The sequence below is a fragment of the Gavia stellata genome, chromosome Z, assembly GCF_030936135.1.
Source record: "Gavia stellata isolate bGavSte3 chromosome Z, bGavSte3.hap2, whole genome shotgun sequence".
NCBI lineage: Eukaryota > Metazoa > Chordata > Aves > Gaviiformes > Gaviidae > Gavia > Gavia stellata.
The window spans coordinates 27,568,407-27,594,932 of record NC_082637.1 but is presented as its reverse complement, the minus strand read 5'-3'; the positions used below and the strand labels follow the sequence as shown (position 1 = coordinate 27,594,932).

General features: G+C 40.6%; 2 protein-coding genes across 2 annotated transcripts in view; both read left to right on the top strand.

Moving 5' to 3' along the window:
• IQGAP2 (IQ motif containing GTPase activating protein 2) overlaps positions 1 to 6,637 on the top strand; it is a 107,094-nt gene extending 100,457 nt beyond the window's left edge. Inside the window, exons 30-35 of the mRNA XM_059833487.1 lie at positions 1,305 to 1,392; positions 2,269 to 2,481; positions 3,840 to 4,000; positions 4,846 to 4,989; positions 5,907 to 6,015; positions 6,513 to 6,637. Coding sequence (XP_059689470.1) covers positions 1,305 to 1,392; positions 2,269 to 2,481; positions 3,840 to 4,000; positions 4,846 to 4,989; positions 5,907 to 6,015; positions 6,513 to 6,626 — 829 coding nt within the window. The 3' untranslated portion in view covers positions 6,627 to 6,637. The remainder of the gene's footprint in view (positions 1 to 1,304; positions 1,393 to 2,268; positions 2,482 to 3,839; positions 4,001 to 4,845; positions 4,990 to 5,906; positions 6,016 to 6,512) is intronic.
• A 5,067-nt stretch (positions 6,638 to 11,704) lies between these two features.
• Positions 11,705 to 20,357, top strand: F2R (coagulation factor II thrombin receptor). Its single transcript, XM_059833485.1, has 2 exons — positions 11,705 to 11,792; positions 18,823 to 20,357. Exons 1-2 carry the CDS (start codon positions 11,705 to 11,707, stop codon positions 20,016 to 20,018), a joined length of 1,284 nt encoding a protein of 427 aa, XP_059689468.1. The 3' UTR covers positions 20,019 to 20,357.
• Positions 20,358 to 26,526: the final 6,169 nt, after the last annotated feature.

The following is a 26,526-nucleotide window of genomic DNA, read 5'->3' as shown; positions in this document are numbered from 1 at the left end:
CAGTGGTGGTGACCACCAAAGACTGACGAAGGTTGTGTCAGGCGGAGAAAGCCAGCAATGTGTTGACATAGCCCAAGTGAACCAACTTTAGGGAACCTTTCTAGTTTTGTTTTGTTCTGTTTTATTTCCTGGCAAACTGGAGGGGATTACAAGAGTTTGTGAAGGAAAAATACATTTAACAGTAGTCCTTCAGAAGCCGTTGAATGTGCTAGAACTGCTCAGTGCAGTTAACAGCAGCTCTGGGTGAGCAAACTAGTTCCCAGGAGGTTTAGCAGGTTGCCTTCTAACATGGAAGGAGCAGTGCTTCAGATCTGCCTGTGCTGTCAGCCATTCCTGCCTTGCTGCCCCTTCTGTGGAAGCTTGGATCATACCCAAATACTTGGTGGTTTTGGATAATGTTGCCTGTATATGAGTAAATCTTTTGTCCCTTTTCATTGCATTTTTATGATAAGTTCTAGTTCTGAAAACACCAACAAAACCCCCAACTTCACATAGGTAAACTATCATTTTAAACCGAGTCATGAGGTTTCACCACAGAAGCCCTGATCGTTTTTAGACATTTTCCTGGGAAACTTAAGCCGCATCTTCAAGTTTCTTTTCATTTTTAAGAATAATGAGCTATATCTCATTTGTAACCATGTTCTCTAAATTAACAGAATTCTGTACCAGGATGCTCTTGGAAGTATTATGGATGAAGAGGCAGCAGGAACGAGATAAATTCTTACCAAAAAAAGAACTGGTTTACATATCAGGGTGTAGCAGCTTCCCTTTTTTAGCAAGGAGATGCCCCTTTTCTGTTGCCACTAGAGAAATATCTGCCCTTAAGTGGTGTGCATAAATGCACTGAGTCAGGTGTAAAATTCCTTCAGAAGTTCAGCAGTTTTGAGTGCATTTCCACTTTATTCAGTAAACGTGACCCTTAATGGAGCCATGCATTGCTCAGACTTTGCAAAGTTTACATTCCTATCTGCTGTTTTGTCATGATGATAATTAAAATCCATATGTAAGTTCTTGCCTGGATTTTTATTATGTTAATGGTAACTGTTTTACTGTGCTAGTTGGTTAACTGTTTTCTAAAACAAAAGGGGGAAAAGTATGCATGTATTTCTTTATTCAGGCCTGTGTAGAAGCCAGACATTCAACATTATTAAGGGAAGCTCTGAAAAATAAAAAGCTAGGAAACATAAACTTTACCAAGTATCCATAATAAAGGGGGAGCTTGCTAGTTTTACTGTTGAAGAAATGAAACGCACAAGTGATCCAGTGACAACTGTTTTGTAATATCCGTATATCCTTTTTAAAAGGACCAAAAGACTTATTGTGGATGTGATACGAACACAGCCAGGGGATACACTCTTAGAAATATTAGAAACACCAGCCACTGCACAACAGGTAAGTGCTATACTGTGTCTGAATAGGGAAGAAAGTACATATTCTATTATAGCTATTTGAAAGCCTTAATAGATCTCTGTCAGCTTTCGCCACCGCTTTATAACAGTAAAATCTTTGTTGCTGGTTTTGCACTATTCAGATCTAGAGCCTTCAAAATGTGAGACCTGGAAATTTTCATTTACTGTATAATAGGTAACAGTTTCAGAGGAAACGAAAAATTAAGTCTTGCCGTCAACTAGCACAGCTAGAATAATATTTTTTTTTCTTTACATTTTTTTGTAAACAGGGTCTTTTCTCTCCTATGTTATAATACAGTCAAATAGCCTGAGGTGAATCTTCCTGATAGATTTCTTTTTTTCTCATGAACTTCAGTGTCTTAACTCAAGCTCCCTGACACATAGTTTATTTGCTTAAGCAGTACAAGCAAACATCTGCCTGGGGAACTACTGCTATACTTGGTGTGGGAACTGAGTGGGAAAGGCTCCCAGTTGAAGACTTCCCTGTAGATACCGACACACAAAGCTACATCTCAATAATGTGCATATTTTAGCTTACCTCAGTGTGTGCATATGTAGGTGACACCTGTGAGATCTGGAGAGTCTTGCCACAACTAAGTGAAGTCATTGAGTTATCTCGCTGATTTTAGACACGTTTTGATTAATTGAAATATATGTCTAGGTGTTGTGATTAGTTACTTAAGGTCTATCAAAAGGCATAGCAAATGGAGCACTTTCAGACCATGTGGTAAGAGGATATAAGTAAAGCCTGCACCTTGATTATTGATAATGTCCTTTGAGAATTCAATGTACCTGAATACTTAACTGTTATCATAAGCTAGAAAATAACTTTTCTGGATTTATTTATTTTTTTACCCAGGAAACTGAGCACTTGAAACTTGTAGAAAAACGTGCCATCTTAGATTCCAAAACTCCAGAGAAAATTAAGCACAGTCAGTCTATTTTTGAAGATGGGCAGCTACCAGTAGAACAAAAGAAAAGGAAAATTCAGAGAAATCTCAGGACATTGGAACAAGCAGGACTAGTGTCTTCAGCAACTAAGTACCAGGAAATTATAAATGAGATCGCTAAGGTAAATGGGACATGCTTCCCTGTATACTGATGGTTTTTAGGCATCTAATATAAATCCATTCCAGCTACAGAGGTACAGTATATGTTTTCCAGAGAATGCTACTCTAAATCACTTGAAGTATCCACATAAGAAACAAATCATCTTTGTTTGCTGACAAAATAAGTGAAAGACAGTACTCTCACGCATAACTACCTGAACTGAGTAACATACAACCGTAGACTTTGTTATCCAGATTTTATACTGATGCTGTTTCAACTTTTCCAGTACAATGTGTTTCAATATAGCTTTTTATATTTTAAAAGGAATCAGACTTACGCATAAGTGTTTCAATTAATAATTAATGTAGTCTTGGTAAGTTTTAAAAAGACTTAAAAAACCTAAAACATTCTCTGGTTTGTATTAACATTGATCTGCAGTGGTTGGGCAGGACACAAGGAGAATAGTGGGCCAATGCGGTGCCCATCCTGGGGTTGATAAAGCACCGGGCCTTGTTGTGTACAAATTGGTAAATCCTGTTCCAAATCCACACCCAACACTGGCTATAAGAATTTTAGTGTATTGGTTTATCTTTAATTACTCATGAGTAAATTACTCATAGCTCACATGAGTGATTTACGTATTATAAATATGTGTTTTTAAAGTTGTGAATATATTTGCATATATAAATGAGTAAATTACTCGTGTGAGCTAAGTCTCTAATATAATTAAGTATGTCATGTTACACCTACTCTGAAGTGCCTTTTTAAAGACCTGCTCGATTCAGGTGTCTGCATCTGCTTCTACCTGAGACAAAACCATGCCACATGTGTATTCAGTGCCCTATTCTTTTTATCTCTTATCTGTAAACCCAGATGCTTTGTTTTGAGCCGTTAAGGCAATCTGAAGATTGGGATGAACCGTAGGACTGGAAATTGCTTTTGTTTTACTCTCAACTACCTCAACTCAACCATTACCTTCAACCCAAGCTCTAGTTCAGCAGTAGCTAGTTCTTACCTAGTAGAAGCCCAAGCTCTCATTTCTTATGCTCCTCACCAGAAACCAGCTGTGAGAAGGCTTCCATTTATAGCATGAAGATGAACTCTTCCTTATGACTTTTGTGTCTGTCATGCCCTAGAGACCATAGCAGAGTTCAAGATACCACCACTTGTATACATGAGTAGCAACGTGATTGTTGTCTTACGTAGTCACCTAAACTGAAGTACTAGCTACTGGTACCGTGCTTGTGAGAACTAACATGACAGTTCACGCTTTCTCCCAGTAATTAGTCAGGTTGTGTAATTGCAGATTTGAATGGTAATAAGCTGACACTTTTTATAAAATCATGTTCATAAACCAATTACATTAATAAATGTATTTAGGATATCCGGAATCAAAGAAGATACAGACATCATCGAAAAGCTGAATTGGTGAAACTCCAGCAGACTTTGAATGCACTTAACTCCAAGACAGAATTTTATGAAGAACAAATTAATTACTACAATACCTATATAAAAACTTGTTTAGACAACTTAACGAGAAAGTGAGTTGAGTCTTTTTGCCTTTTAATATTTCAGTGTGTTTTATCAGGAGGGAGAGCAGGTATTAACCTGTAGTTTGATTCCAACAGATTGAAAATCCATGGATTAAAAAGTCCATGGGAGTTGTCACTTTGACCTGAGTCAAAACCTAGAAAGTAAAGTCTTGCATTTATTTAAAGCTGCCTTACAGAAAGAGGGCTAAGATGTATAAGTGTTTTCAGTATAGCTAATTGGTGCTACTTTGCAGATCCATTGGCATGCTTTGAAGTCATGCAGCTTTGGGAAGTCATTATTGATTTTCTTCCTTAATTAAAAGGATTGGGTTTTGTCTTTAGAAATTAAAAGGGGGAAATAAACGCTTAAAAATTTTACATTTCAGGTATGATATGGTTACTCAAGAGCAAACCCCCCCTGCCAATGCTACTGAAGTGTCAAAATTAAAACATTTTACTGATGTGAACAGGGGCTTTCTCAGTGCATACCTCATTGATTCAAAAATGAACCCTAATGGCCAATGTTATCTAACACCTGTGCCACTGTATGCTTACAAATTGCTATTCTAAAGTGATGATCGTGGACTCTTTTGGATCAGGGTTGAATTTAACAATAGAGTTTAAACAAGTGCTAAAAAATGTTAATTCAAAATCATTGCCAAAATGTTTAGGCTCTTCACTGTGTGCTAAAAATCCCTCCAACTCTTAGATTTGTTTTGAATGTTAATTCTGTTCATTAATAGGAGTTTAAAAAGGCAAAGAGTGAAGGAAAGCTAAGTATGGCTAGAAGAGTAGTTGAAGTATAAAAGACCTGGCAGATAAATCAAGAGCCATTTTTCTTGTTCTCTTCCCAGAAATTCACGGAGGTCAATTAAACTAGATGGAAAAGAGGAGGTGAAAGGAAGCAAAAAGCTGAAGCAGGCCTCATTAAAGTACACAGCTGCAAGACTGCATGAAAAAGGAGTCATCCTAGAAATTGAAGATCTTCAAACCAACCAGTAAGTGTGGTATAAAACAACTCAGAGCTTTTTCTAATCAACAGCTTCCTAAGAGGCCTGGCTTTTGTTAAAAGAAATCTTCGAAATTTCCTGTGCCACACCTAAAATTACCTCACTTTTACATTCAGAGGAATGATAAAGCCTAATTGTCACACTTCATTTTTCTTTTCCTTGTACCTTGCTATGTGATTACCTTGAGAAAATATTTGAATAAGCCTACTTTGGCATTAGCTTAGATGGAACCAGTACAAGTCCAGCAGCACAGTCACTGCTAATGACTGACTTGTTAAGCAGTGGTAGCAGTTATTTTTTTCATTTACTGACAAATCACTTTCATATAACTGAGTAAATACCTGGTTTTCTGCACTTCCTCACTATGGCAAGGTGAATGCATGTGGTGGTTTAACATCCCTTTTGTATCCATCCATTTTGAGGCCACTGTAGTGAAAATCCTGCATCCTCTGCACCCTTCCAACCGTCTTCTGCATGGAAAAAAGTTTTCCAGGTTGCATTTTTTCCAAGTGGGCTCATCAGGCAGAGGAAGCCACATGAGACAAACTGAAAACAGAGAAGAATGTGTACACACCTGCAAGGAGACACTCAGGTGTGACAGAATGAAAATCTGGCTGCCCTGTTCCTATGCTGTGGACGCTTGGTAATCTTTGTTCTCTGAACTTTCCACAGCCCTTTTTTTCTCCAATATAAAAGATGTGAGAGCTCTGTATTCCATACTATATGTACACCAGAAAGTCTCCAAGAAGACATGGCAGTAGGGATGGAGTGGTTCATTTGACACCACTTATACTGCTTAAGGTCAAAGTTCTTTTGTGTTCTGCAGGCTTTTTCCCCAAAACTGTCTCTGGACTATATAAAACTGCACAGCATACATAATGACTTACTCTTCTTTTTGTTTCCAGGTTTAAGAATGTGATGTTTGATATCACACCTGGGGAAGAAGTGGGCGACTTTGAAATCAAAGCAAAATTTCTGGGGGTTGAGATGGAAAAAGTGCAGCTCCATTTCCAGGTAAATTACTGTTACTTTGCTATATAGTCACAGTTGCATTTCCTCTAATAAATTATTAATAATATATCTAAATATAAACTATTGCAGATTTTTTTAATATGTATTCATGAACTATTCAATCAGCACAGAGCAGCAGATCATGTGGGGAATAACCATATAACTTCTGTAGGATGCTGGGCACGGAGTTGGGTTAATGTTTATATTAGGGCAACTTCGTGAAACCAAATGCCACATTACTTCAGTGACCAGCAGAAAATACCAAGGGAAAACGAAAATACACAGAAAACAGTATTACTTCTGGTTTGCTGTTACTGACACTCTACAATTTGGGATCTAGAGGACACGTAATGTTTTCTACACCTATCCAATAGTTCCTTATAATTGTTTAATTTGTGAAGGACCTGGAGTTTGAGATGGTTATCACATGATGAAAATGACCCCATCTTGTTGCTGTAAGGTACGGATTCAGAGACTAATGATTTGATTTCTGATTACAGGATTTGCTTCAGATGCAGTATGAAGGTGTGGCTGTAATGAAAATGTTTGATAAAGCTAAAGTGAATGTGAATTTGCTCATATTCTTGTTGAATAAGAAGTTCTATGGAAAATGAGTGTCTCCAGATACCATGGACCGCATCCATCAGTGGGAAGCCTATTCAGTATTTTTTTTCCTTTTAAACATTTGTTTGAAGTTTGTCATTGGACGCTTTTTAACTTTAAGAAAACCCTAAAACACCAAATGTTCAGAGGAATGTACACAGTGCCTTTTCAGCATTGATAATGAAGCAGAAAAATAGGAAATAGATTAATTTAAACAGTTCCAGATTTCATTAGTATTGGTACTTTCAAATCAAAATATTGTTTAGGACACTCAGCTATTGTGGTTGTACGGATTTTAAGGTAGGCAGAATTTAATTTAGTTGAATATATAAACCTCTTCCTATTAAAACATTTTTAAATGACCTCAGATAAATAATATAGTTCTTATTAGACTTTAAGTATTTACCAAAAGAAATCCTAATTTGTTTCTAAAGGATAGTTTGGGCAAATATTTAGTTACATACTAAGCCTATTTTCTGGCAGTTGTCAACTGTAAAACAAACTTATTGTGCAATTCAAAAATTTTTATAGGTAATTATAAAGTGACAGTAATGTCTCACTGTACAAAAATATATTTTGTGATTCATTCCTACTAAATGCACTACTGCCTCGTGTAAAATGACATTTTCTACTTTCACAGCCTTTGGAGTGGCATTGGGGAAATCTAAATAGTGAACAGTTGTTGTTCAGTTTGAAGTATTTGAATAAGTAAATTGTGCCTGTTTGTCTTTTTTGTAAGAAAATAAATGCAATAAAATCAGTATTTAGATTGTTTTTTTAAATATTCTTTGGAGATTGTTCTATGTAAAATAAACATTACCTAATTAAACTGGCTTGGTTCCTAAATTTCATTTAAGAAAGTCATTAAAGCAGCAATCCAGATGGTAGTGAAAGAACTTCTTTCTGTGCTTTTACGAAATTGAACCTAAGCTTGATTATCCTCACAGTACACTTTGGGAGGGTTGCTCAGCAGTGAAGAGTTCATGGCCTTTATGACATTGAATGTGACGATGATTTTGCTGATGAACTACCAATTATATCTACAAAGCAAAAGTGTGTACAGTAGCTAATGTGATAAATACATAAACCAAGAGAAAATATTTCCTACTCTCATTTTCTTCATGACAAACATTTTAAAAGATGGACAGTGAGGCATTCTGGAATGCATTGTAAAAGCAAATATTAAACAAGTATTAATTCTGAAGGTGGAATAAAACAGTGTAAAGTCAGTGGCAGATATATATAGACTACAAGTTTAGTTGGTCTACTGACCTGTGGTATTATACAAGATGAAAAAATGATTACACTTACTAGAGATATTCATTTATGCATTAAACTTGAACACTTGACTACTTTAAAACAGCTAATATCTCTAATTAAAAGACAAACAGCTCCTATGTGCTTCCATTTTTCTTCTAGCTAGCTATGTATAAGCCATTTTAACATGACATAAATGCTGCAGTAGTAATAGTCTGGTTCACTTAACAGAGCTGGATGGGAAGGTAAAAGCAGCACTTTAGTTTTACTTCCAAAGGTGAGAAGTGAATTGTACTTGAATATGAATTAAACTCACAATCTTTTGTTTCCCTTTTTATTTGTAACAGACTCAGTAATCCCTACATACTTTTGACAAATTCCAGCTGAGCCAGGTAAGTCTGCACAGCTGGGATGTTAATCCTAAGACCAGAACTTCCAGGTAACATGTCAAAAGCCTGGAGTTCTCCTGGTGAGACATAATAGAGCCCCACAGCCTTTGCAGGAGTAAGTCACACCTGGGTATGTTGCTTTGTGTAACGCACTTGACAGGTCTAGTGACTGCTTACTTCTAATGCGAACAGCATTTTCCTTAGTTATTACCTGATGTATGCAAGCTTAGGAAAGCTTATTTGGTTCTTAGGTAATGACACATATGAAAGGGTACAGTCTGTGTGCTAGCACTCACATTTTCCAACTGTGTCTTGGGTTTCCTGCTCTTCGAGTGCACATCAAAGAGTAATTTCCATTTAATTTCTTTAAACTCATTTAGAAGATTTTTCTTAATTAACTAGCTCAGTTTAGGGCCTTGTCACTGAACAAATAATGAACCTTGCTAAACAGGACCGACCACAAGGATTCCTACCTCAATATAAGATTGACAGTAGTACCAAATACCATGCAACTGAGTAAAGTAATTCTGTGCCTGCCTACTGCTGTCCTATGCTGTACGGGACTTGATGAAACCAGTTTCATTCATTAAACAGTCTTGTGGAAAGACTTGCATTCTGAGGAAAAAGCGAATACAGCTGAATAGAGCCTATGCATCAGTTGTCACCATAAGAGAAAATGCATCTTTCCTTGAAAGACTTGCCTATCCCTCAACTTTGTAGTCTTTAACGGGTGGTAGTGAAAAAAGATTATAATAGCCAATAGCCTTACCCTGTTAGCCCCACAGTTTGCATTTTTCTACCGTGTGTCTTTAGAGTTGACTGAGACTGCTTGGCAGTTTATTTTGCAACTTACCCATTCTGATTGGGCTCTGAAACTATCCGCAAAAATTGCAGAACATTATCTTTCTTGTTTGGCCAAGGAGACAGAAACACCATCACAAGCGATAGCTTTGTTCTGTTTCACTTTGTGCTTATCTGCAAACCTTCTTCTTTAGATGTCTTTTTTTTGAAAGAATACAGGAGCAACACATCAAACTTCCCTCTAACAGCAAATCCAAAGAGTGACAGTCATATCTGATTTCAAACAGTTCATAACTAGATAGACAACCCTCTTCCTGGAGGACTGATTTTTTGCCTCTGAGAGATGCTTCTAACCTCATCCTCTCTGAAAAATAACTACCCCAGGCACACACCAGGGTAATCCATGTACTAAAGAGCTGAAAGAAGGCTCCTTCCCCAAACAGTAATGATGTAGCAACCTTACTTAGATAGTTGTAAGCTTTTTTGGTAGACCTAGTGTGTTTAACAGGAATGAATTTTTGTCCTGTAACATGTTTCTGCCACAAACCAAAGCTCTGAAAAAGGTGTAAGAAGTAGAATTAAAAAGTGGTAACAGGTAAAAGCTTTAAAAGTCATGACCTCTTCACCTCCATTACAATCAGTTTATCTAGGGAAAAAGTAGCAAGCTGACTTGCTTAACTACAGGATACAAAAATTAACTTAAATTTGGTTCCCATATGCAGACACAAAATTTAACAAACACAGGGTGGTTTTTTAATTCACTCGCATGATTTATACTAATCTAATTTACGAAGGTGAAAGGACATAGCCCTATGACTGTTCCTTATATCTGCAACTAAGGTACTCCCTGCAGATACTATCTGAGTTTCCCCTCATATCTCACAAAATCTGTAGACTGGTTTATCCCTCAAGCACTGGACCACTGGTTAAGGCTTCTTGAAACTTAGGAAATACAAATACTGAAAATGTATGTCTTTTCTAAAGTCTGGTATAAGACTTACAAATACATATTTATTTTAAGAAACACTGGTATTTAGTTCACTTCTATTTTGGGCTTAGAAATTTTTGTTACCTTTGGGTATGTTTACAGAGCTGTGAGACCACAGGAATGCCCCAGAACAGCTTCACTTTCTCTTCCCAAATACATGAAAAGAAATTATCTCTGATGCAGGTATTTTCTAAATAGATGAAAAAGCATAGTTCACAATGAAGTATAAGGTGTTTTGTGTGGGTTCCCTAATGTGTTTGGGATGACAGAGCTGTAGCAAGGCTGACCAGCTATAAAACTTGTACTTACTACTCACCCTTGCTCTACACAAATTGGAGTCAGCCTTAATAGTACTATAACGTGTAGCAGGTGGTAGGACTGTGGGAAGAACATCGTAGAGCAAGCGAAGATTAGAACTTAGTGGGAACCAGTACTTTCGTTCATGAGTATTTATTTCCCATTGTTTTTACTCTCAGTTAAGAGCAAAGGTCAGTGCTTCTGTACTAACAAAGGCACTTCATAAAGATGAACAAGTTCTACATGGAGCTTCCTCGCCCCTTTTTCAGTCTGTATTGCTGTAAACAGAAGGATACACAGTTGAGGACGGGACAGCATACCCTAGCAAACCGAAGAGTGTACGCTTGTAAAGCTTTTTACTGTGTCACAGGCCTAAGAAATACAAAGCACTGAAACCACCAGTGGAATAAGTATTTTCAAAGAAAAGAGCCCAAATAAAAGCTGCAAAGTTACCAAAGTATTTTCCTTTATAGCTTTTGTATAGGTTTCAGTTTATCCAGCTCTTGATTCATGAGCAGCTCTGAAGGACAGACCAAGCTTTCCCGCCCAAGGCACGTGCTACTGGAGTTCAGGAGTGGCACCACTTCTTCCTCAGAGGTCTTGCACGAACACACACGAGGGCTGCAAAGCGGGGTAATGAATCGCTTTTAGGTTGTGCTGTATTTGTAGAGCAGTCAGCTTACTGAACCCACGCAATACAAGCAAGCTTGGCGTTGTCTACTTTATACAAAGCAGATCTCCGTATTAAGGAGCTTTTCTGAATGAGCATAATCTTTCGATTATGAGTAATGCAGATATTTCAACCGGCCCCGTAGCCGCGCTCCTGGGGGGCATCAGCCCGTTGGACTGCACAAACAAAATGTGGCAAACGTAGCTTAGAACACTTCCGTGAGAATAACCCTGTGCTCCGCACCGCCCGCCTTCTCTTCCTGCCCGAGCCCACGACCCCTTCCCATTTCTCAGCCGAGCGCCACCGCTTCCCGCTGCCGCCTTCGCAGGGCGGGGGGCCTGGCGGGGCTGCTGTGCTGCGGCACGCCCCGCCCTGCGCTCCCGCTGCCGCCGAGGCCCGGCTCTCCTCTCCGGCCCCGCGGCGGGCGGTGGGGGGCCGGCGCGCAGCCCCCCCCGCGCTCCGCCGGGCCGGCGCGGCAGGAAGGGCCCCCCCGCCCGGCCCCCCCGCCTCCCCTGCCGCCGGAGGAAGCGTCGGCGGCCCCGGGGCGGCCCTCGCCCAGCCCCAGCCTGCCGGCGGTGGCCAGCCGCCGCGCCTCGGCTGCGCTCGCGTCCCCCGGTGCTGGACGCACGCACGGACGGAGGGAGCGGAGGGAGCCCCCGCGGCCCGGACCCACCCGGCGCGGCGGCCATGGGGCCGCGGGCGCTGCCCGCGCTGCTCTGCGCCCTGGCGGCCCTCGGCTTCCCGCGCCCGCCGCCCGCCGCCGGGGACCGCGTCGGTGAGTCGCCGCCCCCGCCCCGCGCCGGGGGGCTGCCGGGGAACGGGACGGGAGGGGAGGGGAGGGGCGCCCCCAGCCCTGCCTGGCCTGAGCGCTCCCGTCCCCGGTGGGGTCCCCCGGGAAGCGGCGGGCGCCGGGCGGGGAGCCCGGCCGTCCGGCGAGCATCGGGCGTCGGCGGCGCCGCTTGGCTTGGCAGCGGGGCCGGAGCCGTGCGCTTTGGAAGCGAAAAATACCCAAAACGCGTTAGGGCACGGCGGTGTCGGCCTGCGCGTGGAGAAGGCGAGGGTCTCCCGCTGTGCAGTTTTAACTGGAGCTTAGGATCGCGTTTCCTTTGGCGTCGTGAAATGCTGCTCTAGGTTTGTCCTCGTAGCAGCGGCGAGAGAACAGGCTAAACCCTGAAGTTAGCCTGGGTAAAGCAATGTCGGACAGATACTTTCTGAAAACTGGTTTTCTGGATAACGGAAATGTCATAGATCTGAAATAGATAGACCTGAGAAGGATGCAACGCCACAGGCAAGGTGGTGAAGAATGGTTTACGGTTTTCCCATGGCTAGGGAGGCAGCCACACGATAGCAAGCTATGATGGAAAGAAGTGACCAGGCTGCCGAGACGTGCTGGTGGACTTTCTTAAAAAACTGGCTATGCCTTTCGTTAACAACTTCAGAAGATAGAGTGCCAGCTGAATTTATATGCAGCACGAAGTTTGGGAGATCTACCAACACAAAAGAGTTCAGAATATCCACCCCAAGTAGAGGACCTTCATGGTTATTCAATTAGAAATAGCACTAATAGCAACATCAGTGCTGTAACTGGTGAGATGGTGGATCTGTCTAGCTCAGAGCATGTCTAACAGTGCACATGCTGAGGGAAGGAAGGTAAGAAAAGATGTGCACACGTGTAACCTCCCAGTTTCTGGTAGAGGTACAGTGGTACAAAGGACAAGGTTATGCATTTAGAGATCAGCAACGATTTTTTCGGTAAAATTCAGTTTAACATTTCTGTCAATCCCGTAGTTATCATAGTGCTGCTGTACAAATAACTTAGCCCCTTGAGATGCCTGCTGGGAAGACTCAGTTCAAGCTCTAGGTACAGTAAAGGGCTGATTAGAGGAACAGCCAAGGGGAAATTTCGGAGCGTGGCATACTTTGACTAGTAAAATGAAGGCTGAAAGGGGACAGAGCTACTGTTTGTAATTATGCTGGGAGGGAAGTATCAGAGAGGGCAAATAATTTTGGCTAAACAACTTTTTGGCACAAGAACAAGTGGGGCTGAAGAGACTACAACCATGTCCATACTGGAAGTCTAAGGAAGATGTACTTATAAAGAAAAGAGAGGGAGAGGGGTAAAAGACAAACTGTAATGTTAATGCTAGAAAAAAAGATTGTACTGTTGGATGCTATTCTTCCAGTTTATGGAAACGTTGCAAACTTGTTTTCCTACCTTTTGCAATTACAGTCTTCATTAAAGAGCACCCTGGATTGCACCATTTATTTGCTGCTTCATAAGGAAATAATGATCAAAATAGTTACTGTATTACATCACTAAGAAAAGAAAAATTCAAAACAATTTACTTCATGCATGGTAGAACTAGTTAAAGCCTGGCCATCTGAGCATGTCTTCTGCTCCCCTTGTGCTCACTCCCACTGTAATAATGTAATTTCCCCACTGTCCCAGATAGGCTTCCCTGTTTCCAACACAATGTACTTAATTCCCATCACCTGTGCACTGCTGTATCCCCAGGTCTGCTCTGCCCTTGCACATACGGCTTCTCCCCCGCTTTTCCCTTGGTCCTTCAACATCCACAGTTCTCACCTTACTGACCTACGCTGGTCCTGTGGGTGGGTGAAAAAAGCAATGGCTTGACAGCGGGTTGGCACTCGGTGCTTGCAGATTATCTGACCAGGCGCTGGCGAGGTGGCTGACTGAGGTCTGAACCAGCCTGGACTTTTCTGTGTTGGGACACTGATGGCTGGATAGAGAGAGGTTATCATTGCTTGAAGCCAGCACCTGTGGTGAAAGTGATTGAGAAAGGAAAGCAAAAAGGAGCGGACATCTGGTTGCAAGAAAACAGTACTTTAGGGAAATGTGTTCAAATTGTTACTACATCACTCGTGTAATACAGTAACGAATTCTGTATAAATGGAGATGTAGGCTAAAGAATATTTTTTAAAGACAATACAGTGTTTATTTTTACAAAAGCAAGTAATTGTCATCGGTCCTACAAGATTGTTTCTTACCTTGTTTATAAACATGTCTGGCATGCACTTAACATTCTGCCTGTGAGTACCTAATTTATGGGCCCCTGAGTAATTTGGATTCTGGATGCTTATCACTGAGGATTATACAAAGGGGAGATAAAAAGAACTGACTTCTTTGTTGTAAGCCAGCAGTATAGGTGCAGCTGTCATCAGTAATGCCCAGAAATCGGTATTAATAGTTGTCCGGCAGCACATCGGGAACATATTTAATTGGCTTGAGTAGGAACCTAATGTTCAGTTTTCAACCTCACAAAAATATCCCTTGGGACATGAGCATGGCCAGTTTGTAACATCCTGTCCAGATTTATGGAACCAGAAATACTTTGAAATTTTCTTTTGGAGCTCAAGAGTGCTTTTTGAGATTGGTTGAAGCCATTATATTTTTTGCTCTCTACTTCTCCCTTCACAGAACAGTATGCGCAGCAGCCCCTTGCATATGAAAGTAGACATGAAAGGAAATTACAAAATAGCTCTGTGTGCCTTTCAGGGTAAGCAGAATATGTGTATGCTGATCGTGAGACCAACATTATGTAGTACTTGATGGAAAACAACACAGTACAGATTGTTAAAATCAAACAATCCCAAGCTTACTGAGCTTTCTACATCATTTCTCTATGTCCTTGTTGGAGAATCAGTGCAAAGACCAGAGGCAGTAAAAGAAAACTTCAGGCAGTTTCAGTATCGTACTGATTCTACGTAATTTTTGCCTTTCAAGGTCCTTTATTGGAAGAAAAGGGAAAGACTGTATATATATTGTTCAATGTCTTTACTGTACACCATGAGGATAAAACCTCAGTGCTTTATCCAGCTCTTTCTTTCTTCTTAGTTTCTTAGTCCTGTTCTTTCATACCTATTTATATTATACAAGTGCTTTGATATAGCTGTTAACTCTGCCATATCAGCAATGAGAATACTATTAGTCATAAAAATAGTAATCCACCAGGTTTTACCTCTTCCAAACAGATCAGGTGACAACCTAGCAAAAATAGGATGATTGTTTGAACATTTATGATCATTATACAAGCTTTACCTCTGTTCTCCTAACATTATTTGTATTACTAAAAATTACTTAAGCTGTAGTGTTTTTAGAGACAAATGATCCCCACAGTTTTAAATAAGCTAGAAAGGAACATCTGACAGATTCTGATATACCTGTAGCTACATAAGAGTATTTTTAAAATCTTTTCTGTAGAGCTACTGTATTGGCTGTCTTGTATTATCCCAGCTTATAGGTAATGCCTGTTTCCTTTTACTGACCTTTACATTTATTGTCAAGGTTCATTAAGATCTTTTGAAATAATATGGTATCATTTCATCCTCTTCCCTTCTGTGTATAAATTTCTGATCATTGGCTTTTTCAAATAAACACTGACACAAAAGGAATCCAAAGCCTCAGGGCAGTAACTATCTTCCTTTCTGTTTCAGAAAGCATGAAGTGCACTGCTGTTTTTTCTAGTAATGCACAGATGTTGTGTTGTACAAACATACAAGCAGCTTTGCAAAGGAAAAGAACTGATATGTGGCTATCAATCTTTTAAATTAAAATTAAACTGAATTTCACCAGCAGCAAAGAAATAGCAAGTTTGAGGTCTCATTGCATTATTCCATAGAGCTGGTTTTCAAGTAGTACCTCATGTCATCTACATTCAAGGTGGAGACATGGACTGAGCACAGGACACAGCATGGAGGTGGTGTTAACAGCATCAAGGTTGAGTTCAACTCTGAACGTAGAAAGTCTTTGCTTATACAAAGAACTTGTAGTTTTCACCAAGTTAAAGTATTATTCCAGGGAATTTTAACTAAACTAAAATTATTTATGGAATGTCCTGAATTATTGTAATAGGATTCTACTTTTAGAAAAGTTTGATAATGGAGTAATGCAGACTCTAAATCCTTTCATCTGAGAAAGCTGTAAATAAGTTAGCTCCAAGAATTCAGGATATAATTAAAATTATTAGCAATGTTTGAGTAACGATAAGCAATAGCTAAGACAAAGGTCAGTAGTCAGTAAAAGAAAACTGGCCCAATCATCATTTTTTTCCTTTAGCATATTTTCATACTGTTCTAAGTCAGGAGTCACTGATGGGAAATGGAGTAGGTTACCACCAAGCGCTTCCCCATTAAGTGACTTAACCTCAGTCATTAAGGGTCAGTGGGTCTGGCTGGTTTGCTTGCTAGTCCTCAAAATGCGAGGCACTGCAGCACTTCCTCTGTGGCTTCACTGCAGCACTGCTAGCTCAGGTGAGGCAGCACAGGCGAAGACCTTCCAAGTTCAGGGATACTGGGATGAGAGAGGTGCTTGCTGGAAGCACCTCACTTACCACATCATGCAGAGGTCATCTTGGCAATATAGTTCCTGACTCCAGACACAGGTTTACCCTCCCTCTCATCAAGTCCATTTATGTCTGTGTTCCTAAAAACATGCCTCACATGAAAGCATGTCACGTCTTCATTTGGTTCTCCACACTGTTCTTCAGTGGTGGAGAAACCAAGAAGGACATGTAGACCTTCGGGGACTAGGATTGTCATTACCTCCAATTTCAGAAATTTTCCATTTTAGAAATGTCAGTGGAAGAAATATATATTCACAGCATTCGAAGTCTTGAATTCACAAAACTTGTATATACTGGCAGAACCAGAGGTACTGTTAAAGCTTTTTTGTCACTCTTACTGATGTCTTTACCGTGGAGAAATGCCTCTGGGCATGAGAAATTAGGTTTTTTTCATTCAAGTACAATTATGATCCTCCCAAAAGAGATGAATACCAATGGTGTCAGTAGTGAGAGATTCCTATTGCAGTGATCATCTGTTACTGGAAATCACCTAACTATTTGATGTCAGCCACAGGCTGAAGTTAGAGGTGTCAAATATAACTTGTGCTGCACCTGAACTGCTGAACTAGGAGCTGACTCCTTGAGCCATCCAACTGCTTGGACTAAATTTTTGAAGTAAAGTCGAAGATTAAGGATCTATAGTTTTGCGTTTTGTTAGCATTCTTTTTTAGATGGCAGAACAGACCCTTGTATAAATTGGTTTAGTGCCCTTCTGTGCGAACACCAAATCTCACACACTTACCTGCATTTGTGTTTCAGTCTAAGTACGCGATTATTCCCACTTCAGTCTATGCAACAAGCTCCCAGGCTCAAATTCGCATCCAGCATCTTTTTTTCTGGCCTGAAGAGGTTGCAATCTAGTCACTTTGCATAGGAAAATCATTATCTCCAACACTTCCCCTCTTTTGTCCCCTCTGCCCCCAGCATGCTGCTGTGACACAGCATGATACATGCAGCACAGCAGCTTTAAAAAATCCCCAAATTTCCCTAACACTTCTGTGATCTCCCCCCACATTCAAGTCTGAATTTCACCAAAATTCAAGCTGGGCAGGGCCCTTGTCGCACAGCCTGCGCACAAAGGGAGGTAACTGCGTGCTTAAAGCTGCAGCCATTCCGCTCTTTGCCATCTTCCTCCTTCAGATGCTTTTGTTCTCATCCGCATAAAAAAATGGTTTGAATTACTGTACAGTAAATAATTGCTTCTAACAAATAGCATCTTAGATGAGTGAATCATGTGTACGTACTTCCATCTCACTGATTTAAGCTAACACACCTTCTTCTTTATTTTAGTTGTGTAGGTTTCAACAAAGGATCAGTTGCACAGCTAAGTAGATGAATGATTACTTAAGTACTAGTAATTCTGTCGCTTCTGTCTGCCCATAATATGTTTGCATTATCCTACGCCTAGCTAGTTTAAGCCAAAGCTCAAAACAACATGCCTCCCTACAAACAACTTCTCTGAAATCGTGTCTAAAATAGTTATTTTGATTGATTGTGGGGGTTTTCTTACATAAATAAACCCATACCGCACATTCAACACTTTGTAACACTAAATTCCTAACTCATTACAGCTACATTCAAAAAGCAGAGATACCCTGTCCTGACACTTCTCAGTCACAGCCACCGAACCATGCTGCCGAAGACCGTGCTGTAGAGGCAACACTAGTGGCAGGTTTCAGACATGCCCCGAGGGCACACTGGACACATGCTGTCCTCAGTGATGCACACTGTGGGGTAATATAAGTAGAATTGGGGAAATGTTTCATTGAAATCTGTGGCTACCTGTCTGATGCCAGCAAAAGGTGGATCCACGTCTGCCTTGAAAACTTCATGCAGACTTCTGCCGTCTGTCTTGACAGGGGCCATCGGGTTGAGTAGGATGTCTCCAGAGCACAGAGAAGTATCTCAGTAACTTGATGTTTTAATTGCACTTTAGCTTTTGTTACTTTGGTGATGAGTACTTCTAATGGGAATTTTGTGTATGAATACCAGTATTTCTCCCAGCACCTCATTTCTTACAAACTGTATGAAGGTTCTGGCAAAGAAAGTTCAAGGGTGGCAAATTTACTGTTGTATTTGTGTTAAAGTAGCCCAAAGAGAACATAGATTCAAGGCCCAGACTGCTCAGATGTTAGTCCAGCCCTTTTTGGTTTAGTTCCTGTTACAACTTTGGGTAAGATGTCCTCCTTCGTCTTCCATCTCTTAGTTTGGAAGCTTTTTATGATAGGGACTCCACCTGTGCTTAAGGACTCATCTGTGTTCTCTTTGGGCTACTTTAACACAAATACAACAGTAAATTTGCCATGCCTTGAATCAGGAATTAACCTTATTATTTTGTGTTGCTAATATGATCTTCGCTTTCCTTTTTGAAAGACGTTTTTGCTTCCCCATAGCATTTAAGTATTTGCTTATTAATCTTTATACTTCCTTATTTTTCAGCCTTCCCATATAACAGCAGCATACCACGGGTCAGAAGTTTTCTATTCTCTTTTGTAAATCATGAGGATGACCCTATACCTATTGAAGGTGATACTAAAAATGACTCGGAAGTTGGATCAGGAGGCACCAATTGGACTGGATCGTTCCGACATGGACAACGAACAGTGTCAGTGCAAACAGCAAGATACCTCACTAGTCCATGGCTGACACGTTTCGTTCCTTCAGTTTACACCTTAGTGCTTGTGCTGAGTCTCCCTCTGAACATTACAGCGATACTTGTGTTTCTGAAAAAAATGAAAATTGAAAAGCCAGCTGTAGTATACATGCTGAATTTGGCCCTTGCGGATGTCTTGTTTGTAAGCGTGCTTCCTTTTAAGATTGCTTATCACTTTTCTGGAAATGACTGGCGTTTTGGACCTCAAATGTGCCGTTTCATCACTGCTGCCTTCTACTGTAACATGTACTGTTCAATAATGCTTATGACGAGTATAAGCTTTGATCGCTTCTTAGCAGTGGTGTATCCCATGCAGTCCCTTGGGTGGCGTACATTAACACGTGCCTCGCTGATCTGTTTCATCATATGGCTTGTAGCAATAACTGGGGTTATACCTTTTCTCGTCAGAGAACAAACGATGGAAATACCCAAGTTAAATATAACTACTTGTCATGATGTGCTAAGCGAATCTGAACTTCACGGCTATTACCTCCACTTCTTCTCCATCTTCTCTTCTGTGTTTTTTGTAGTGCCGTTTATAATTTCTACTGTCTGTTACATGTGTATCATTCGATGTCTTAGTTCTTCTACTATTGTTGCAAAACAAAATAAGAAGACACGTGCCTTGCTCTTGTGTGTGGCTGTTTTTTCTGTTTTTGTTATTTGCTTTGGACCAACAAATGTCCTCCTATTAATTCATTATATCCATTTTTTTTATGACAACAGCTTAGAGTATCTCTACTTTGCCTATCTACTCTGTGTTTGTATCAGCAGCGTTAGCTGTTGCATTGATCCCTTTATTTACTACTATGCTTCTTCTCAGTATCAGAGACAACTTTTCAGTCTCTTCCATTGTAAAGAGGCTTTCAGTCCTAACAGCAGTAACAGCAGTGGCCAGTCAGTGTCTACTACTAGTAGAAGGGCTACGTGCTCTACTAATGTGAATAGCAGTGTCTACAGGAAATTACTAGTAATGCATTGAGATAATGTGTCTTACCCATGCTTAATTTTTAGACAATTTCAGACAAAAAAAAAAGACTGTATTATAGCCAAGAAATGGAAAACCTTAAACCGAGTTGTTCTACAATACATAGTGCTATGGAGTCATTATAGTAATGCACAATTCAAATTATAACTCTGTATGTGTATATATATAGTATGTGTAAATAGGTTAATGTAGAGGGGAAAAGTAATTTCTCAATAGTTTCTGAGTGTTTTTCAAATAAACTTTTTTTCAGACAAATCCTTTGCATTGTTAGTTCAGCTTATTGCAGGGGTTTTATGACACCCCATTTTAGGATTTTGAACTGTATCAGGTTGATTAAATTCTTACTTATGGAACCACTCCACCTATGCAGTACTTCCTGAAAAAAGTGAAAATACCTTTCAAGCCTTTTTTTTTTTTCCTATTTGTCATTATTTCTGGAACTATCTGTAAACTTTTTCTTAGCATTACTTTGTATCTTGGACCCTGAAACTGTTTATTTTACATTTTTATATATTCCACTTCAAAACAGTATGGTTTTAGGAATGTGAGCAAATGTAAACCAGCTATCGATTGGTGTAATATGTCAGCAAAGATAATTCTCAGCAGCTGGAACTAGCTTTTCTTTTGGCGTTCCTACCATTAGTGTATGCTAGGCATCTTGGTTAGGAATGTGGTATTTTTCACAATTTCACTAAAAATTGTGAAATCTTATTTCACAATAAAACAATGTTGAATGGCTCTCCAGAAAATATACTGAAAAAGCCATATTCGTCATCTGGTTACGCAGTTTGCAAACGTGTGCTTTCTTGCACATGATTAATCTTCATGCACATGTTTGGGACTTGGAAACATCCTTTATTCCTGCCAAGTCTGGATGTTTTTTATAGTTTACATTATGTCCACATCTACTAAAATTGTTGTGGTGTAGAGCCCAATAGCTAACTTTGTAGTATTCTTTTGCTACAAGGGACGCTAAAGTCAAAAAACAGGAAATCAGTTTTGGAAATGACCGTGTAGGTAATAGGATTGTGTATGAAAATGGAAACTAAATTAAGCAGGAATTTGGTTAATGTAGGATTTGCCATAGGAATCTGCCTAGAAGTACAACAATAGATAAAAGCTGTCTTCAGTCCACAAGTGATAAGAAACCTAATCCTTCTGCGTACAGTGTGACAGTGAGAAACTTCTTTGTAACCATGATCTCTTGTTGGTTTGTGTCTGTTCCTTAATGGACTTAAGCATAATTAAATATTGCATTACCAGGGTCTCTTTAGATTTTTATTCTCAAGTATCTGCCACTTTCTAAGTACATGAGCGCTAAAAATGTATGTATATATAGTTTGGAAGGCTAAAACCCCACAAATGTTTATGAGACATACTCAGTTACATTCTAATTATGTTTAATATCATATTGGGGGGGGGGTTGGTTTCCAGCAAAATCTAAATGCATCTTAAAACTATTGACATCCACTTCTTGCCAGCAGGAAAAATTACTGTTGTGCTTCCTGCAGTTACAGGCTGGCAGACTGCTTTCTAGATCTATTATGTAGTTGGTATTTGTTTCAATGTTGTGATATTTTGTTTCACAATAGTGGTTTATGCTTAGGTAGCCAAAAGAGACTGTCTAGTCTGCTTTGCAAGGAGCAGTATTACGTGCTAGGCGGGAAGGAAAGGTACGTGGAAAACACCTTACCAGTCATAGCATGTATTTACTTCGCTTTGCCCTGTGGTTGGGTGGTTTCACTTGTAACATCTGTGTGCTTGAGAACGTTTACACATGAGCAACTTCTTCCTACCTTGTAGGGTGAAAAAAGGAGAGGGGTGAACACAACTGTCTGTCCTCATGGCTAAGAGCGTCAACAAAGACTCTGAACAAGAAGGACTAAAAAATATTTTTTGCATGTTTGTAAACCAGTATCCCAGCTCTGCCACGCACACTGCTGAAGTTGGGTTTGCTGACGATTCTGGCTCGCACACAAATGAAAGAAAAAAAAAAAAAAAGAAGTAGTAAAACAGAAAAGGCTATTACAGCACAGAACCCTTAAATAAAAACAATTTACAAATCTAACTAGATTTCTTGGCTTCTTGCTAACTAGCTAAAATGCTGAAGTTGCCTTTAGAAAGTATTTTTGTGTTGCGTAAGCGTGTTGGAAAACACAGACCCTGACAAACCTGAGAAATGGGCCCATGTGAACCTCAGGAAGTTCAATAAGGCCAAGTGCAAGGTCCTGCTCATGGGTCAGGGCAACCCCTGATATCAATACAGACTGGGGGATGAAGTGATTGAGAGCAGCCCTGTGGAGAAGGACTTGGGGCTACTGGTGTATGATAAATTAGCTGTGTGCGCTCACAGTCCGCAAAGCCAACCGCATCCTGGGCTGCATCAAAAGAAGTGTGACCAGCAGGTCGAGAAAGGTGGTTCTGCTCCTCTACTACTCTCTCCTGAGACCCCACCTGCAGTATTGCATCCAGCTCTGGCATCCTCAGCACAGGAAAGACACGGACCTGTTGGAGCAGGTGCAGAGGAGGGCCACAAAAATTACCGGAGGGCTGGAACACCTCTCCTATGAGGACAGGCTGAGAGAGTTGGGCTTGTTGAGCCTGAGGAAGAAAAGGTTCCAGGGAGAACTTATTGTGGCCTTTCAATACTTAAAGGGGGCTTATGAGAAAGGCAGAGGGAGACTTTTTACTAGGGCCTGTAGTGACAGGACAAGGGGTAATAATTTTGAACTGAAAGAGGGCAGATTTAGATCAGGAAGAAATTTTTTATGCTGAGGGTGCTGAGACACTGGAACAGGTTGCCGAAAGAAGTTGTGGATGCCCCATCCCTGGAAGTGTTCAAGGTCAGGTTGGATAGGGCTTTGAGTAACCTGATCTAGTGAAAGATGTCTCTGCCCATGGCAGGGGAGTTGGACTAGATAATCTTTAAAGGTCACTTCCAACCCAAACCATTCAATGATACATGCGTAGGCATCCTCCTTATAGTGATGCTCTGCAAGTGCTTCTAGCAAGCTTCCTGCTAGCCTGCAAATGCGTATTTCTGCTACATATGGAGAGATGATTAACAAGTCAATCATCACACAACATAATACTTGCTAAAACATACAGCAAATATCACCTTTTCATAGCAAATGAAGGATTAATAATCATTCCCGCTTTTAAGCTCCCACAGCTAGTGTCACACCTCTGCTTTCTGTTTGTATTTTGTTGAGGCTTCAGCCTGATTGGATTGCAAAAATAAGCAAATAGCTACATGACTGGTGGGTCTCATACCGAGGCAATGGCAGCTCAAGTCTTACTGAATTTGGCATTTCTGTGTGACTGGTTAATTGAAACATGCCACAGTTCTCAGTGTCTGCTTATACTGCTGTATTTGATGGCAAGATGAAGGGCGGGACCTGCTCGAGCAGCAGCAGTTTGTGGAGCCAGACTCAGGCACAAACAGCATTTGCAAAACAGGTTGTAACCACTGAGCATGGCCATGCAGCAAAGCACAATGTGGTAGCCTTTCGAGGAAGCTGAACCAGAAGAGTACTGCAATTTAGACCAACATGCTTAAGCTAACGGGAAAAGCTAGCCATCTCTTCATGCTTCATGCACCCTTGCACTGCTAGCTGGGAAAGAAAATGAACGGCTTGTTTCAGGGGGAAGGGGAAAGAGTGAAAATCTGACCAAAAGAAATGAAATGCGTCAATGTTACATGCTGTTTCACCCATACTTTCTCTTCCTCCTTCTTTCTTTTTTTTCATAATGTTGGGGTTAAGCTGCATCATTTTCATATGAAGGAAGGTAACAAACTTGTGCCAAATAACATTTGTAGTTGAGGAGCTGTCAGGCGCTAAACATGTATAAGAAAGCTTGCTAATGTTCCAGATATGCCAGCTTCATGTGTAGCAATATCGGCAGGGGCAAGATTTGTAATCAGTGTGGTTTCTGTGGGCAAAACACCTCATATAGCGGCTGTCACTGGTATAACTTATTTCAGAGGGGAGGGTTGCTTAATTTAGCATGGCAAGGATTTTGCAGGGATTGGTGCATTCACACCAGAAGCATTTTATCAGTCAATGCCAAGCATGCATCTGCCTTATAACCTGCTCCTTGCAGCTTGACTGCAGACAAAGAATGGTCTGCTGGCTGTTAGCTGTTTCCCTATTTAGTTGAATCCTAGCCAGAAATGTGAGCATGGCTGCAAAGCGTGTTCCTGATATTTTGCATCAGGCCAACTGGATCAGGCCACTGGATCTCTCCCTACTTAAGATGGGATCCAGAATTGGAAAGAGAGTACGAGCTGGCTGCTAGATTACCAGCAATGGCTCCGCACTGGAGTTCTCCGAGAGCTGAGGGAGGAAAGAGAAGGGCCTGGTGTGCCAGGTGCAACATGTAAGTAAATTCCGAGGTAAGGTCTTTTTTTATTGACCATTTTCATCTTTTTTTGATCTGATCACAGTTTGACTTTGCAAGATGCTAAGCAAATTAAAAAATGAACAAGACCTCTCACATGTTTAAAATTAATGACCCACATGAGTGATTTTTCATGGCATTTTGCATTTTGCAAGTGCTATAGAAATGATTCAGTGATAGCTAATACAGCTGGAGAAGCTGAACAATATGCTACAATCCAATTCAACACTAGGGAGCATTAAAATAACTAGGTATGGCTGTTGTAGTTTGGCTTGTTGGGGAGGAGACCATTAAGAACCAGATTTGAACATCATGCTGAACTGCAAAATGCTCTAAACAAACACATGGATTTGGAAAGGTGAAAAAGTACTGGAATTGTATTGGAAAAGTGGGGGACTTTATTTTAAACAGAACCTGTAAAAACGTTCAGCAAAGTTTTGGGGAATAATTTTTCTTATCTTTGTGCTACCAGCTTTGTAATAGTGGTGCCTGTAGCACCACAAGAAAAGCCTCTCTCCTCAAAAGCAAGGCCTGACATTTAAAGCATGGCACTAAGCTCAAATGCGTTGCACACAGCAACGTAACTCCATCAAGGTCAGAGCTGATAAAGTCAACCTACAATGAAAATCTGTCTCAGTGTCCCCTCACCAAAATAAAAACGAATGACATATTGAGTCAAATTCATCTCCATTCCGTAGTAAGCCTGGAAAAGTCACTGTTCTTGCCATTGTTTGATCAGTTTTGGGGTTTGTGTTAGGAATTTGGGGTCTTTGGGGTTTTTTTGTGCCGCAGTATTACGTACCAGAGGCAGCAATCCTTGTGAAGGTCTTACATAGGTTTTTTAATCCTCGTGGATGGGGCAGCGTGTGCCCAGGTAGCGGCGAAGACAGTGCCGCAGGGCCTGGGCACAGGGGTCTCCCAGCTCATCCTCCCACAGGGCTCGCAGGCTGCTCTCACTGGCTTGCCGTATTTCTCCCACCAACCCAGCTAGAGGTGGCAGGCAGGACACTGTTGCTTCTCTCAGAAGCCGGAACACAGAAAAGGAAAATAATTGAATAGACTTTCAGGGCCAGATTATCTATATATATTTTATCACTATCGGTTCCTTACAGTGTTCTTTTTTTTTTCCCAGATATATGTTTAAATAATTCAATTTTTTGGCTTTTAAACAGGAAAAACTAATCACCATCAGCAATACAGGAAGCAGGTTAGGATCCTAAGACCAAAACTTTCAAATCTTTGTTTCAGCCAGACACCAAAATCCATCTGCTCAGCTTATACTCCAGCAGGTGTGGAGCCCCCATTGGACCCTGTGCACCTGCTATAAGGGGATACAGTGGTACAGAAGCCGGTGGTACCACTGACGGGAAATGATGCTGCTGAACACATGCCGTGCGAGTCTGCTTCCTTTTCTGCAGAACAACACTGAATTGGAAACAGGCATCCAGCTCCAGTGGGTGTGTTTTGTCACTGCCACCTCCTACTATAACGTCCTGTTTACTGATACCTCCCTAAACACTGTTTCTTGTCCAAGACAATATCCTACACAGTCCTCCTCACCATTTGCACGGCAAGGTGCCTTGGAGATCTACTTTCAAATCATACAGGTTTTATTGTCAACTAGTTAGTCTTTACTCATTACAACTTAACACAGTGATTTAAATGTTTCTTTTCTGAGATGGTCACTTCTGTAATTTTCCTCTTCTCTTTCTCTTTTACAATGAACAATTTTTACTGCCTATTTCAATCTTCCATTGCTCATCAATATTATTGCAAATCCAAATAAAAGAAGATGTGTTCTTGCCTGCAGCAAACTTGTGGATTTGCAAAATGATACCACTCCCATGTGACATGTTTTCCAGGAACCATAAAATGTGAGAAATTTGTTAAGTTCAAAAACCCAGTCAGCTAGCATAACTGGAATAATTGCATAGCATGTATGCAGATAAAGCTTTACAGCTGCCTAAACCACATAGTACTGAGAACTCAGACCGGGATGGGGAAGAACAGAGAGAGGGAGGGAGAAAACTTTGCTACCCAAACTTTTACAGTGTTTTTTCTGCCTGTTCAAGTGCTAATAAATCTCCCTCCTTCAGAACAA

Excerpts from the sequence above, each read along its gene's own strand:
- F2R (XM_059833485.1), top strand. The coding sequence starts at position 11,705 with ATGGGGCCGCGGGCGCTGCCCGCGCTGCTCTGCGCCCTGGCGGCCCTC. Across the intron at positions 11,793-18,822 it reads CGCCGCCGGGGACCGCGTCG|CCTTCCCATATAACAGCAGC; the intron begins GTGAGTCGCCGC and ends CTTATTTTTCAG.